Source organism: Sinocyclocheilus anshuiensis, unplaced genomic scaffold, assembly GCF_001515605.1.
Source record: "Sinocyclocheilus anshuiensis isolate Anshui unplaced genomic scaffold, SAMN03320099.WGS_v1.1 scaffold1006, whole genome shotgun sequence".
In the NCBI taxonomy this organism is placed as follows: Eukaryota; Metazoa; Chordata; class Actinopteri; order Cypriniformes; family Cyprinidae; genus Sinocyclocheilus; species Sinocyclocheilus anshuiensis.
This window is the reverse complement of record NW_015540918.1, coordinates 495821-510497: the sequence shown is the minus strand read 5'-3', so window position 1 is coordinate 510497 and position 14677 is coordinate 495821. Positions and strand designations below refer to the sequence as shown.

Here is a 14677-nt window from a genome sequence, read left to right as displayed (position 1 = left end):
TTAATTTTTTTATTTTTATATCTATTTTTAAAAATATATTTATTAATAATAAACAACAATTCTTATGTTTTTCTAATTATGTATTAAATATTTAATTATTGTGTGTTTATTTGTATTTTTAAAACGTTTTTATTTCTAGCTTTCAATAGTTTCAATAGTTATTATTTGTTGTTATTATTGTAGATAATTTATATATAAAATATTTTGAATTACTGTTTTCATTTTTATTAGCTTCAGTGCATTAATTAGCATGCTGACAGTCTGCTGTACTTCAGCTGCTCAGCAAAATCCTCTCTGAAAAGTTGTGTCTTTAAGTTTTCCCCCTTTAAATCAGCGTTGCTATAGCCAGACACATGTAGATGAATGTCTTTGGCTGTTGTGTCACGTCACTCTGTTTTTGAGCATCCCACCATGAGTTTTGCATTTTTAAGAAAATATGTAGTAGTGCACATCCCTAGATTCTCATCTTTTGGCCGCATGAGCGTCACTTTCAGAAATACTTGCATTTTTCCTTTAGGTTCTTATTATTTATTTATTTTTTGACATAGCATGAACTCTAGTGTGCCCTTAAACACAAACCCACATTCTTTGGCTTTGTTTTTCAGCTCTTATAAACCCCTCTGAGCAGAAAGTCATAGATGAAAAGAGGAAAAAGGAAGCAAGCATTAGATACATGGGCTGTTGGCGGTTCAAAGCAGCAGCTGGACGGCATGCTGGGATTGTCACTCGTCTCCTCATCTCTATGATTTATACAGTGCAATAAGTGATGCAGAGATGGGCTAACAGGCCAATAGACAGCAGGGCATTAGCATAATGTGTGCAGCGGAGAAACGCTGGAAGACTGTTGCACCTTTAAATGCAATATACCACATTTAGATTAGCTCTGCCTGCAGATGTCTTCCTTCATTGGGATTGGGGATCTTAGATATTCAGGATATGAAAATAAGAAAAACCATGCTAACCGAAGTCCAGCTAACTGTGTTGGTTTTTGTCCCTGTTTATGTCAAAATATGCTCTGCAAGGCAAATCTAGTTTCCAATCCATTCAGTTAATTTAGAAGATGTAGAAATCAATCTTATGGTTGAACGTTGGATGTGCACATTTTGTTTATGATTAATAGAAAGTTCAAAAGAACTGCATTTATTTGAAATTGGAATGTTTTGTAACATAAATATTTTTACTGTCACTTTTGATCATAATAATGTATCCTTGTTAAATAAAAGTATTAATTTCTTAAAAAAAAAAAAAAATCCCACCAAAATACCCGGCCTTTTGAACGGTAGTTTACGTCTCCGTTTCATGCACTGCACACCATAAATCCATTTAAATTCTCTTCATTTAGCCTGGCTTTATGTAGCAATTCATGATCGAAGATTCGTGTTTGTGCATTCCCTTCCAAATACTAAATGAAATTCACAGCTCGAGGTAAATTCATCTCTAAAAGTAAACCCATATAAAGCACTAGAATGACTAAACGTGCCTGGAGCAACACAACAAGGTTTACCAACAGGAAAAGTAGCTCTGTTGCTCGAGTTTATAGATGAATAGTTTTTTTTTCTGTCATGTCTTTGAAGACATTGACGTCCTGTCATATGTCTCGTCCTGTAGAGATGTCCGTGAAGAGCTGAGGATAAAGAAGACAGTTGATGCCTGGATCAATACACTCAGCAAGGAGATTCAGGTGAGTTGAACTGAAAGATCGTCTTTTTTTCAGCCTTCACATACAATCTGGTGTTTCTGCACAATCTGTCAGTGTTCTTTGTTCTCCAAAATACTGTTTTAAAAGAGAAAATATTTGAATAGTCATTAGTGCTTTTTGCCTTTGATAATGCTTGGCATTGAACAGAGGTCTGCTATTACTTTTCCAATCATCGTTTATGATTATTTACCTGGCAGACAATAAAACGGACAAAAACTCACCACATCATGCACTTCAAAAGTTTCTGAATTGTTTTAGCTTATATTACAGTGCACAATCCATTGAGCACACATGCAAGTGTTTCTGACTACAAGGTCTTCTTGTCTCTTTCTCCTTCTCTTTCTCCTGGCAGGATGAGCTGGTGAGGGAGAACTCTGAGAGGATTGTGGAGAGGAGCGATGCTGCAGTCTCTAAAGTGGTGCAGCAGGGCCAGGGGAGCAGGAGCGGACGTGTGGCTGGTCCGAGAGGGGGAGGAAGAGCAAGAGGGGGAAGTGAAACCTCTGCGGCAGAGAAGAAAACCTCTCTGAGAGGCTCAGTTAGAGCGCAAGCAGAAAACACACTGGCACACAGCAAACAACCCGCTCTGTCTGTCAGAACCAGACCTGAAGGGAAGCGAGAGACGGTGAGCAGGATTATATCAGTGTTATCTAATGCAGTGCCAAATGTGTTCACACAATGAACAGTAACCAAACTCCTCTGAGGATCTGTTGCAATACCTAATGAGCTGCCTACCTAGACATCATACTCCTGACTATTCCAGATAGTAGGCTGTGAAATAAGATACCTCATTTTGGTCAAATTTGAAATTTGTTCACACAGAATGTGTTTTTGCTTTTAAAAATGCTAAATGCCACACAGTAGCGTTTAGCCACAGCGCTGATGGATGCAAAAAGATGGCAGTGTCTCGAGACGTGTTATAACGTGACAAAGCATTTTTAAAAATGTTGCTCGTGAGGGATTTAGGGGGTCTGTGGAAAATTTCAGAGAAAAACAAATATACAAAATGTATGTTTTAGGAACACTATTTATTGGGAAAAAATTAAATGAAATTAAACTTGTTTTTATTTTGGTTTATACATATCTCTCTAATAGTGGATAGAAAAAAGATACACTTATTAGAAATATATACATATAGAAAAATATAAGACATAAAATAAATATAATCCCAATAAAGTTATGTATGTATAACTTAATGTATATAACATTTATTTATTTATTAGATTTTTTTCTTTATTTTACTGTATTTTGTATGCTCCACTGTATATTTAATTTTCAATTTATTATTTACAATTAATTATTGTGATTAGGTAGAATAGATCTTTTCATTTAAGTATTAAATGAATAGCTAAATAATTTAAGTAATTTATGTGGATAGATAGATAGATAGATAGATAGATTATTATATATATATATATATATATATATATATATATATATTGTATCGGCCATCGGAACTACTTCTGTTAGCCAAAACACAAACATTAGAAATAAACCAGATTGTCAAAATCACTTAAATGTAAGCATATTTATTATTAAATATAATTCTGAATTGTTGAATGCCTTTCAGTTTTACAACAGTCAGCTATTATTTGCGGATACCATTAAAAAAATAAAATAGGAATAAAAATATAAGATTATCTGGAATCAGCATGTTTTGAGGTTCTTGCCATTAAAAAGTCTGAAAACCCAGACTTGCTGTATGAGGTCTCATTTTGGTTTGGATGCTGCCTATGTAGGCAGTAGATTATGATTATATGACACTAGAGCTTTATAATTGGCTCTTTGGCTATGGTCCAAATCATCTGTGTGTTATATTGAAACTGATAATGAACTGTAGGTTCTGTTAACCTATTTGTTTGCAGCGTTTGTTCCTGTATGTGTTGTTTACTTAGCACCGTGACCTGACAAGCTCACAACACTCCCAAAATGGCCCATCTGGATGTAAGCACTGTAGCTCAATACTTCTCTGTGTCTCAGTGGCATTTTCTCTAAATTAGCCGCTTTGAGTACCCATATGCTGCCCCGACACTAATTTGCTAAAAATAAAGAGCGAGAAGACGAGAGGCAGGCCTGTCTTATCTGTGTTTGGCACAAGCCTGGTCCTGTTAATGGCCGTGCATGTTGCCTGGTGTTTGCGTGGATGATTCTTAACCTAGCAACACATCCAGTGGTTATCTGAAGGTTACTATGTGTGGAGGCCATTCAGGCATTTAATTGCTGCTATCGGTAAAGGTGCAGTCAATCCAGACAACAGAGCACACAGTTACAAAAGGTTGAGCGTTATTTTGCTGGAGACACTCTCGGGTTGCCATGAGTTTTAGATGAAACTAAATGAAATCCATATGGCAATACCTCACTTTACATAAGCAAAGTTATCATTTTCTACTTTTTAAACACATTCTGATCAATCTTATAGCATGTAGTCTTTTATATATCTGTATATTTATTGTGCCATGTTTGCTGTAGATATGAGTGTTTTGTTTTTGTTTTTTTATACATATCAGTGTATAGAAGTATAATGTACTGTACCATGTTTACCATAGAAATTAGTGTATTATAGTATTAGTATACCATGTTTACCATATATATGAGTGTATTATAGCGTAGCATAGTTTACCCTGTTTACCATTTTTTGAAAGAAATACTTTTATTCAGCAAAGACACATTAAATTGATCAAACATGGCAGTAAAGACATTTATAATGTTACAAAATAATTCTATTTCAAATAAATGCTGTTCTTTTGATTAATAATAATAATTAATGATAAATGCTGAATAATAATAAATGCTGTTCTTTCTATTTGTTTTCTAAATAAAACAAATAAATAAATCAAATCAAATAATCCCGAATCTTGGTTTCAAAAAATATTAGTAATACCTGCTGAAAATCCAGCTTTTCATTACAGGAATAATTTACATTATAAAATATAGTCAAATAGAGAACCGTTAGTTTAAATTGTAATAAAATTTCATGATATTTTTGTTTTTACTGTAATTTTGTTTAAATAAATGCGGCTTTGGTGAACGTAAGTGGCTACTTTCCAAAACATAAAAAAAATCTCATAGATCCTACATTTTCAAATGTATTATAAAAGTGAACATAATATAATATAGTTACCTTAGTTACCATAGATATATATATTATAATATAGTATTATATATATATTATAATATAGTATATATGTTATAATATAGATGTGAGGATAACAATATAGTTTACCATGTTTACTATAGATGTGATTGTTATACCATAGATGTAAGCGTAACATAATATATTTTACTATGTTTATCATCAATGTGATGAAATCATAATATAGTTTTCCATAGATATGAGTGTACTGTATCATAACATATTGTGCCATGTATAATGTATAAAATGGCATGTTGTTACACCGTTTGTTGATGGAGTGTGTATTATTCTTTCAGGCTCAGCCGGCTGGGATAAAATCTCAGGATGATCAGGAGTATCTGGTCAGGCTGTATGGAAAAGCCCTTTATGATGGCCATCGACGAACACTTAAAAAAAGCCCTTACCTTCGATTCAACTCCCCCACGCCAAAATCCAAACCGCAACGACCGAAAGTAGTAGAGACTGTCAAAGGTGAGGTAAAGGTCTTCAATTAGTAATTATTTTCTTTTTATGTTTTGTTACATTATAGGACTATATTTTTAATAGGGAAATTTGTTTGGCTGTACTGCCTAGCAACCTGCAAAGAAGTCTTAACAAACAACATGAAAAATGATCGTGACCACCCCTAATTTGGCCTTTTCTGTCCAAGATCTTGAATGCTACTTGTCCCTCCCTTTTCATTCTCTCAAATAGGGGTGAAGATGAAGTCATCTAAAACCCAAACTAGCCAGTTTGTGGATGATGGTCCTGCGCTGCAGTCTTCAGTCTCTGAGCCCCATTTCCTGTTCAGCCCCAGTGATCCTGCCCAACAGCAGCAGCCTGGCTCTCCAGTGCGAGGTTACCTCATTCCCATGGCCATACCTTTAGGTAAGCCACCATTAGCACGAGTAGAAATCACTCAGAATCACTGCTAGGTCTGCATGATTAGGAAAAAAATCTAATTGTGATTTTTCTGATAAAAAAAATTGTGATCGTGATTTAAAATGCATGTTTGCTGTGATTGTAAAGCTGCACAATTTGGCCAAAATTTTGTGATTATATGTCAGTATGGCTATATAATAATAATATTAATAATAATCATCATTATTATTATTATTATTAAATAAAAAAATATAATATTTGCTAAATAAAAACAATATAATATAATAATAAGAAAAATAATATAATAATATTTTATTTTACATTAGAATCGTAAAACTACAATTCTAATATTTGGCTTAATTTCTTCAATTTCAAATGTTAAACCTTTCAACTTATATTTTGATGAAAAACTGCAGAGAGCTCTTAAAGCGTCACTTCTGTTGATAAGCTCTTCTCATTACATGTATGGGAAGATGGTTGGGGCATGTTGTGTTCTCAAATGCATGTTAAAGTGACCCAGACTCAGAGCAGATGCAGAGATTCACTCTGAAGCACGCAGCTCATATTTATTTAATTAAATCGCAGCCTTTGTGATTTGATAATTACACTATGCCAAATTGCAGTTTTGGTTGCATTTCAAATAATCATGCAGCCCTATTCATTGCTTCTTTTCTTATATATTGCAAGGGTGCAGCTAAATTTGATGTAATGGGAGTTCTGTTTATGACCTCATGATTTTGCATCAGGATTTTGTCTGTGATGCCTAAAAATACCTAATACACACACAATTGATGACACAATTGATGACACACAGTGTTTGCTGTTCGGTGTCCATTAAACCTCTGACCATTCTGAAACAAAGACGTCTGACGCAGCATGAATGGTTGAGACAGCCTCCACATGCTGCAGTCATAAAGCGTCTCTCCTCTGGCTGGCTCTGAGCACACGCCAGCATTAAAGAATGGACTTAATTAGACAGACATTTCAGCGGTGTGAGTTTAGCTCTTAATTACGGCTGCCTCTCCACTCGTTAAAAGCCTTACTATGCCGCTCTCGTTTAATCACTGCCAGGGACATTAATGCCTTTCTATTACACTCTCATTTTCCCGCTTCCAATCACTGCGAACTTCATCTCAGATCCGACCTTGTGCGGTTGGACGTAATTCTGTTTATTAGCCTGAACAGCCATATGAATGAAAACACCGTCATGCTTTACGAGGGCACTTTTTAGGGCAGTAATTGCAAATAGCCAATTGAAAACATTTTGAAAGTGTTCATATTATGAGTTTCTTATATTCCATCTCCCCTTCCTTTTGAGGATTACGACCTCCTGGCACCGAAACGATCCATTAGTTTGCTAACAGCTGAATTGCTGTCGTTATTTTCTGCAATGGACTGAAGAGGTAATTAAAGGTATTACATAAAAAAATGGCAAAGACGAAACACCTTTGCTCCGCTAAAGCTGTTTACAGTATTCAAATGTTTCCCAAATTGTGGCTCAGGGTATTGAGAAATTAACTAGCAGTAATGAAAATGGCCTAGTAATGTTTGAAATGGCAGGTGGGCTGTTGCCGGTACGCTGGACTGACCTCTGATCTGAGCTACGCTAGAGTGAACAAAGACTGGCTAATCACATCTGCAGTGCAGTGGCCCTGATCGCCGTCGTAGACACTGAACTCCCTTCGTGGTCATATTGAAGTTCCTTTCGCTACTAGTTGCATTATTGGAATTCTTCTAAGGAATAACTGCAGCTAGAATGCTAATGTTGTTCAAATATTAGAATTGAACATTAGCCTTTTTTTTTTTACGTTTATGTAACACTAATGTTTGTTTTTTGTGCATTTGTGCATGTGTCTGAAACAGACAACTACTGCAGAATTGTTCCTGAAGTGACGAGAAGTGTGGGTTTTTTCCTCAAAAAAAAAGTTTGTATTTTTAATTACATATACTTCTTTCCAAATCTTTCTTGCTTTATTGTAACATTACCTTGACATATTTATGTCAGCAGAATTCAACAGAATTACCAAAAAAATGTAAATAATTCACAACATCACAGTAAACCATATGTTTGTTTGCGAGACATAAAACCACACATGATCAAATCATTGAAATTTGCCCGTACATTGAAATTTTCTCAACTCTCACACTGACCCGTCTGGCCTTGTTTAGCCATGCTGGTCTTCTCAGCAGGGATGTTGAGGGAGGGTCTAAAATGAAAGTGCAAAGCAAGTTAAACGCATTCTCCTACATTTCAGAGCATCTCCATCTCATTCCCAAAATCAGACCCGTCTAACTTTCATCCAATGAAAGTGAAGGATCTCCTGATAACTTCTTTAATACCCCACATTAACTAAAAGCACATTTTCTACCAGTCGAGGCAATTCCCAAGGCGTCTTAATCGTCCACCAGTGTCATCCTTGTGGCTGTTCTATTTCCCGTCACACCGAATGTGTGAATGAAACCCAAGCGGAAAGTTCCAGACTCTCATTAAAAACCTCCCAGCCACTTCTGTATTAGTATCTGTGAAGGAGAGAGTCCAGATCGGGCCAGCCTGGATTGGATTGGCTTGCCAAGGCTCAGACTGGGTCTCTGGAGGGCTGTAGATTAGAGCTGGCTTAATTTCCCTCTCTACCGTGACTCTGGGGACAGCAGTGGGAATTGCAGAGCGCCCCATGGGAATGGTGAGAGAGCCTTTCATCTGCTGCAGATGTTCGGTGCGGCTCATCCACAGACGGCCCCCGAGTCACAGTTACACGCGAACGACAGCAGACAAGCTCTCCGCAAATCTGCTTAGCAAGTTCTGCACTCCGAGAGTAGAAAGTGGCAGTCGAATCAACACAGCAGCGATCAAGGGAAGTCAGAGTTTATACGGTTTACAGCAGCATTCCCATTTTCAGTCTAACTCAGGAGCTTTTATGATACTTTTTCTTTCTTTAAATAATAACATGGTTGTTCTGTCTATCTATCCATCTGTTTATCGTTGTCTGTCTGTCCGTCCATCCATCCATCCATCATCATTCTGTCTATCCATTCATCAGTCCATCCATCCATTGTTCTAGCTCTCATCTAGCTATTGTTCTATCTATCATAATATCTATCTATCTTTCCATCTGTCATTCTGTCTGTCCATCCATCCATCCTGTCTGTCATTCATCCATCTATCTATCTAGCGTTCGTTCGTTCTATCTATTGCTCTATATATCGCTCTATCTATCGTTCTATCGCTCTATCTATCGTTCTATCTATCGTTCTATCGCTCTATTTATCGTTCTATCGTTCTATCTTTCTATCTTTCTATATTTCTCATTCTGTATGCCTGTCCATCCATCCATCATCGCTCGCTCTATCTGTCCATCCATCCATCAGTTTAATTCCTCTTCCTTACATTCAGATTTGAATTGCAATTAATGCTCAATTCATTTCTGAATTATGCACAACTTTGTATAATGAACAATCTTTTTTCTTTTCTTCCCCAAATGTATTATTGATAAAAAAAGAATCCTTGTGAAGACTCGTAATTTACACACTGATTTCTGCTCTTGTTTGGCCGAGATGCTTTGATGGCTCATGCTCACTATAGCTTGCTGTCTCTGAGGTGAATTCCTGGTGGTAGCCCCAATGGTGAAGATGTGACTAAATTGCATGTGGTTGCAGAAGTGGGGCGTGTGCACACATATTTATGTGCGTTTATTTAGTTCTAATCATCTCATCATCGCTCTCTCCATCATCTTTCCCAGGTCTCCTGATGCTGTGTCCTCGGGTCCAGTAAAGTCAGTTTTTTTACATTTACATGTTCTTGGATGTATTCCCAAGCATTTTGGGGGCTGTGAATTCTGTCCCTTCATTCGGCTCTTTGTTTCCTTGCACGCCTTGTGGCTTCTCTGGTTTGCATATACCCCGTAATAGCATCTCTTACTGTCCATCATTGTGCTAATCAGTCCGATCTGGTTTCGCATTTCAGAGCGCACACTCTCTTGAGGTTCTGGAATACAAATGCCTCCTTTCAAGCTTTCCTTCAGCAGAAGCCACATGTTTGCTATCAGAAGTATTTGTGCATTCCAGATGAGTCAGTGCTTCTTGCTCCTGAGCCACTGTTTGGATGCCCTTCAGCCAAATTATGGAAATCGTAAAGCGTATGTTTCCCCTGCTTTGCATTGAAGGCTGGGAAAAACAGATTGCGGTGCTCACAGCAGATTTATGCTAATGCCAGTCTCCTCGTTCGCCGTTAATGTGCCGAGGCCAGACTCACGTCTTTATGTAATGGGGCATGTGTGTCTATAACATGCCTTCCTGCAAACGGGGATGATACAAACCCACTCTAGAGCACTCTGGCTGAACCTGTTTCTCTCACGGCCCCGTTGCAGAACAGATGCCAATCATGTTGGCATCCCGCTCGGCCAGATGTGTGCAAATGTGTTTTGGGCTGACACGGCACTTTAAAGTACCGTGGATGTCCTTTGCAATCGCTCTGCGGTGTGTTGAGAGATGAAGTAATAAGTAGGTGTGTGTGTGTGTGGGCTCCATCTGCAGGAGTGCGTCTGTCTTTAATATCCCTCTTGCGTGAGTATTAGGGTGGCGTTGTGCCCTTGCCTGTAAACAGCATGTTGATGTTATCTGCGCTGCATCAGGACGATGGATGTGCAGACTTTAGGACTGTTTGGCAGAGGTGCGTTTAGGCTGCCGGAGTGTATTCCTTGTGCACTCACGCATCCTGTGGAAAAAAGGGGGATGGAGATTTTGTGTTTAATGTCGCTTCTAGCTGTTATGATAATGTTTCACTCTGCAGACATGTTCACGTATCCCCAATGCCTGAATAAAAAGGTGACTTTTTTCCTTTTTGAGTGTGTAGGTAAGTAAATAAGCAGTCATTTAGTAGATAATTTTATCCAAAGCATATTGTGCACAAAACGGTGAGCACTTCAGGCAGGGGTGTCTAAACTCGGTCCTGGAGGGCCACTGTCTTGCAGAGTTTAGCTCCAACCTTAATTAAACACACCTGAACCAGCTAATCAAGGTCTTACTAGACATACTAGAAACATCCAGGGCACCAGCCCTCCAGGACAGAGTTTGGAGACCCCTGACTTCAGGCAATGCAAATTGTATTTTTTTACATGTCAGTACTTTCTGAAATGCGTTTCATAATGCAATGTAAATGCGTGTTTTTACACAAACTCTTTGAATAATAATTTTTTGGTCACAATCCCAGATCATCAACCACTACTCCATGTATCTCTGTAGGTAAGCCCAGAGTGAATGATCAGGCCCCAATATATACTAATACTTAATTAAAAATTAAAAATAAATGCAGTTTAATTTTATTTAATTTAAATACTTTTTAAAATAAACAAATATATTTTTCAAATAAATAATACATTTTTAAAGCTTTAGTCTATTTAGAATATTGTGAAGATTTAAGGCCCGTTCTCACCTAGGATGGTAACTATATTGATTACTATAAAGTTTTAATTATCATTCTAATTCTGTCAGAATAAGGAACTCTACATCATAGCTATAATGATAAGAACGATATTGTTATCACTTTCAAAGTGTTTTTTTTTCCAGCAGATGAACGATAAAAAAACATTGACAGCCAATCAGAATCCATCCGACTTTAATGAGCTTGATTTAAAGTGGCAGATGACAAAACGACAGTGCGCACTTATAATAAACAGAACGATATTGTGTGTTGGTGTGGACACTAAAATAATTATCGTTATTGTTCTCTTTATTGTTATTGTTTGTGGTGTGAACAGGCTGTTCAAAAGGGAGTTCTCTACTATAATTTCATCTTTTTGAAAAAAACAAAAAGTAATGTACAAGACCAATTCAAGCAATGCAAATTCAATTTCACATGTCATTACTTTCTGAAACGCAAATCATAATGCAGCGCAAATGTGGGTTGCTATAGAACCTATAACCTTTTAGCTACAATCCAATGGTCTCTCTAGGTAAGCCCAGAGTGGACGGCCAGGCCCCGGTGCCTTCATGGGTCATCATTAGTGACAAACCAGCCACTGTAACAACTTCCTTCCCTTCCATCACTGTTCCTGAACCCAAACCTGCTCCTGCTATTCGGAAACCCAACACCATCTTACTGGAGGTCCAGTCAGAACCGAAGAGACGGACCCCACAGCTCCAAATACAGGTAAGAGCTGTAACACACAGTAGTATCTCAGTTTTACATTTTTGTTGCTTTTACAATTAAAATATTATTATATTAATTAAGTATTTGGACAGAAGTAATGGCACTGTGTGATAACCAATTAGTATGATAGTGTGAGGCAATAAATAGTTTCTTCCTTGGTATTACACTACTAAAAGTTTGGACTCAGTAAAATTTTTTTAAAACAAAGTAATACTTTTATTCAACAAAATTATAAAGACATCTATAATTTTACAAAAGATTTTAGTTTCAAATAAATGCTTTTGAACTTTCTATTCATCAAAGAATCTTCTATCACAGAAAAATTTATCATGGTTTCCACAAAAATATTAAGCAGCACAACTGTTTTCAACATTGATAATGAAAAGAAATGTTTCTTGAGCAGCAAATCAGCATATTAGAATGATTTCTGAAGGATCATGTGACACTGAAGATTGGAGAAATTATGCTGAAAATTCAGCTTGGCATCACGGCAAAAAAATACATTTTCAAATATATTTAAATAGAAACTTTTTTTTTTTTTTTTACTAGCAATAATTGTGTTTTTTTCCATCAAATAAATGTAGCCTTGGTGAACATAAGAGACTTCTTTCAAACAATAAAAAATCTCACCAACCACAGACTATTGAATGGTAGTGTATGTTTGTTGCATTATGCTGAACAACTCTGCCCACAGTGAAATGTCATTGGTTCAAAAATTACACTCCTGTTAATAGGTAATATGTTTATCTTCATATATATTTTGATTTTGTCAATCAGATTTTCACTTTCCTACTGCAAGCTGAATGGCTATTGTTCCACATGCTGTTTTTATTCAAATGGATTTGTGTTTTGTTTGCAGGTCCAGCCTGGTGTGAACATTGAGAGTGGTCTGTGCATCCGGCCAGCTTCCTCGTCTACACCATTGATTCCAGCCGAAACCATCCTTCCTCCACCTTCAACCCATGTAAAACCCAAATCACCAACTACACTAAGTAGACCCTTATTATTTAGTTGGCCTTTCGTTGGCCTTCGTAGCATTCTTCGTAGCATTCTCCATATTTCATTCTCCATGTTTTGTACCAAAGCAATTGCTAATACTTCTGCAGACTTTCAGATGTATCATACACCCAGAACATACGTCATCTAACATGTACATTTGCTTGTGTGTGTGTGTTCACACACCAGCTGGTCTTGGCGCCGTTCTGAGAATGGATGGATATTATGCCATTAGATTTTGGCTGTGCTCCAGCATCCTGTACTGCTATAAGGGTCGGTTTTGTTCCAGGTTTGCATTTCTCATCGAACTGCCATTGATTTTTGCCAAGCCGTGCATGCTTGTGTGCTCGTGCTCTCAGAACCTGCTCGAGCGGATGAAGATGGATGAGGTGTGTGCGTTTGCGTGTGTGTATGGAGCTGAATGTATAATGTTTCAGGGGGGACATTGCCGGCAGCGTTTTCTGCTCTTACTCCTCCAATCCCGACCTCAGCCATTCACATCTGGTTGCTAGGCAACAGATGCAGCTCCGTAGCTTTTCTGTGGGTTCGTTAGCAGATTCTGAGCAAGCGTCTAGGAGGACAAAGCCTCTCTGTGGTCTGTCTGCTGATGTTAGCATCAGAGCAATCATTACAGTTCTCTGGAAGTAATCGTATATGCGCATCTTCTATATTCAGGCTAGAATCTGTGAAGTTAATTTGTGGAGCGTGTGTGTATATATATATATATATATATATATATATATATATATATATATATATATACACAAGCACATACTTGTGTTCCCACATCAGTTTCAATTTCATAGTAACAGCAGCCTAGACATCCAGCTGAGGAACTATATCAGCTGTCTGAAGAATCTTTTTTTTTTTTTTGATTTTATTACTATTGTTGTTGAAAAAAAAAACATTTATCACAGTGTGTTTATCATAATGCTTTTGCATGTTTTTGTTAAAGCAGTAGACTTTTAAACATATTCAAATCTACGCACTACAGATAGTTTACAAACAGGTGCAAACACATATGTCTTCCTCTCAGATCCTGTGCCTGATGCAGCTCGGCAGAGGTGTTCTGGTCTGCCAGCTCAGCATGGCTGCGTTCAGCACTCTGTCTGTGCCCAGTTAATGCCCATGACTCATCAGACTGGCAGACCCCAGATTCTACCCACACGCACACACACACACACTACTGCTATAAGGGTCGGTTTTGTTCCAGGTTTGCATTTCTCATCGAACTGCCATTGATTTTTGCCAAGCCGTGCATGCTTGTGTGCTCGTGCTCTCAGAACCTGCTCGAGCGGATGAAGATGGATGAGGTGTGTGCGTTTGCGTGTGTGTATGGAGCTGAATGTATAATGTTTCAGGGGGGACATTGCCGGCAGCGTTTTCTGCTCTTACTCCTCCAATCCCGACCTCAGCCATTCACATCTGGTTGCTAGGCAACAGATGCAGCTCCGTAGCTTTTCTGTGGGTTCGTTAGCAGATTCTGAGCAAGCGTCTAGGAGGACAAAGCCTCTCTGTGGTCTGTCTGCTGATGTTAGCATCAGAGCAATCATTACAGTTCTCTGGAAGTAAGCGTAGATGCGCATCTTCTATATTCAGGCTAGAATCTGTGAAGTTAATTTGTGGTTTCCTTTTGACTATGCATTGAGGTTGAGTTCACAATTAATCACATCAAAAATATAATTTTAAAATAAAAATCAACACATTTTAAAACTTAAAATGCATTTCTATATAAGTAAAAAAATATACATTTTTATAAAATAAATAATGTAATTTTTTTAAATAAAGCTTTAGACTGTTTTTAGAATATTGTAAAGAAATAAACTATCATGTTTAATCGAGCTTG

At 37.4% G+C, this 14677-nt stretch overlaps 1 protein-coding gene across 1 annotated transcript in view; it reads left to right on the top strand.

The window, feature by feature from the left end:
* The window catches only part of LOC107689324 (protein TALPID3-like), a 119663-nt gene that overhangs the window by 59476 nt on the left and 45510 nt on the right, over window positions 1–14677 (top strand). The window contains exons 12-17 of the mRNA XM_016487272.1: window positions 1609–1681; window positions 2052–2321; window positions 5126–5300; window positions 5523–5696; window positions 11639–11835; window positions 12695–12799. Of these exons, the coding sequence (XP_016342758.1) occupies window positions 1609–1681; window positions 2052–2321; window positions 5126–5300; window positions 5523–5696; window positions 11639–11835; window positions 12695–12799 (994 nt within the window). The remainder of the gene's footprint in view (window positions 1–1608; window positions 1682–2051; window positions 2322–5125; window positions 5301–5522; window positions 5697–11638; window positions 11836–12694; window positions 12800–14677) is intronic.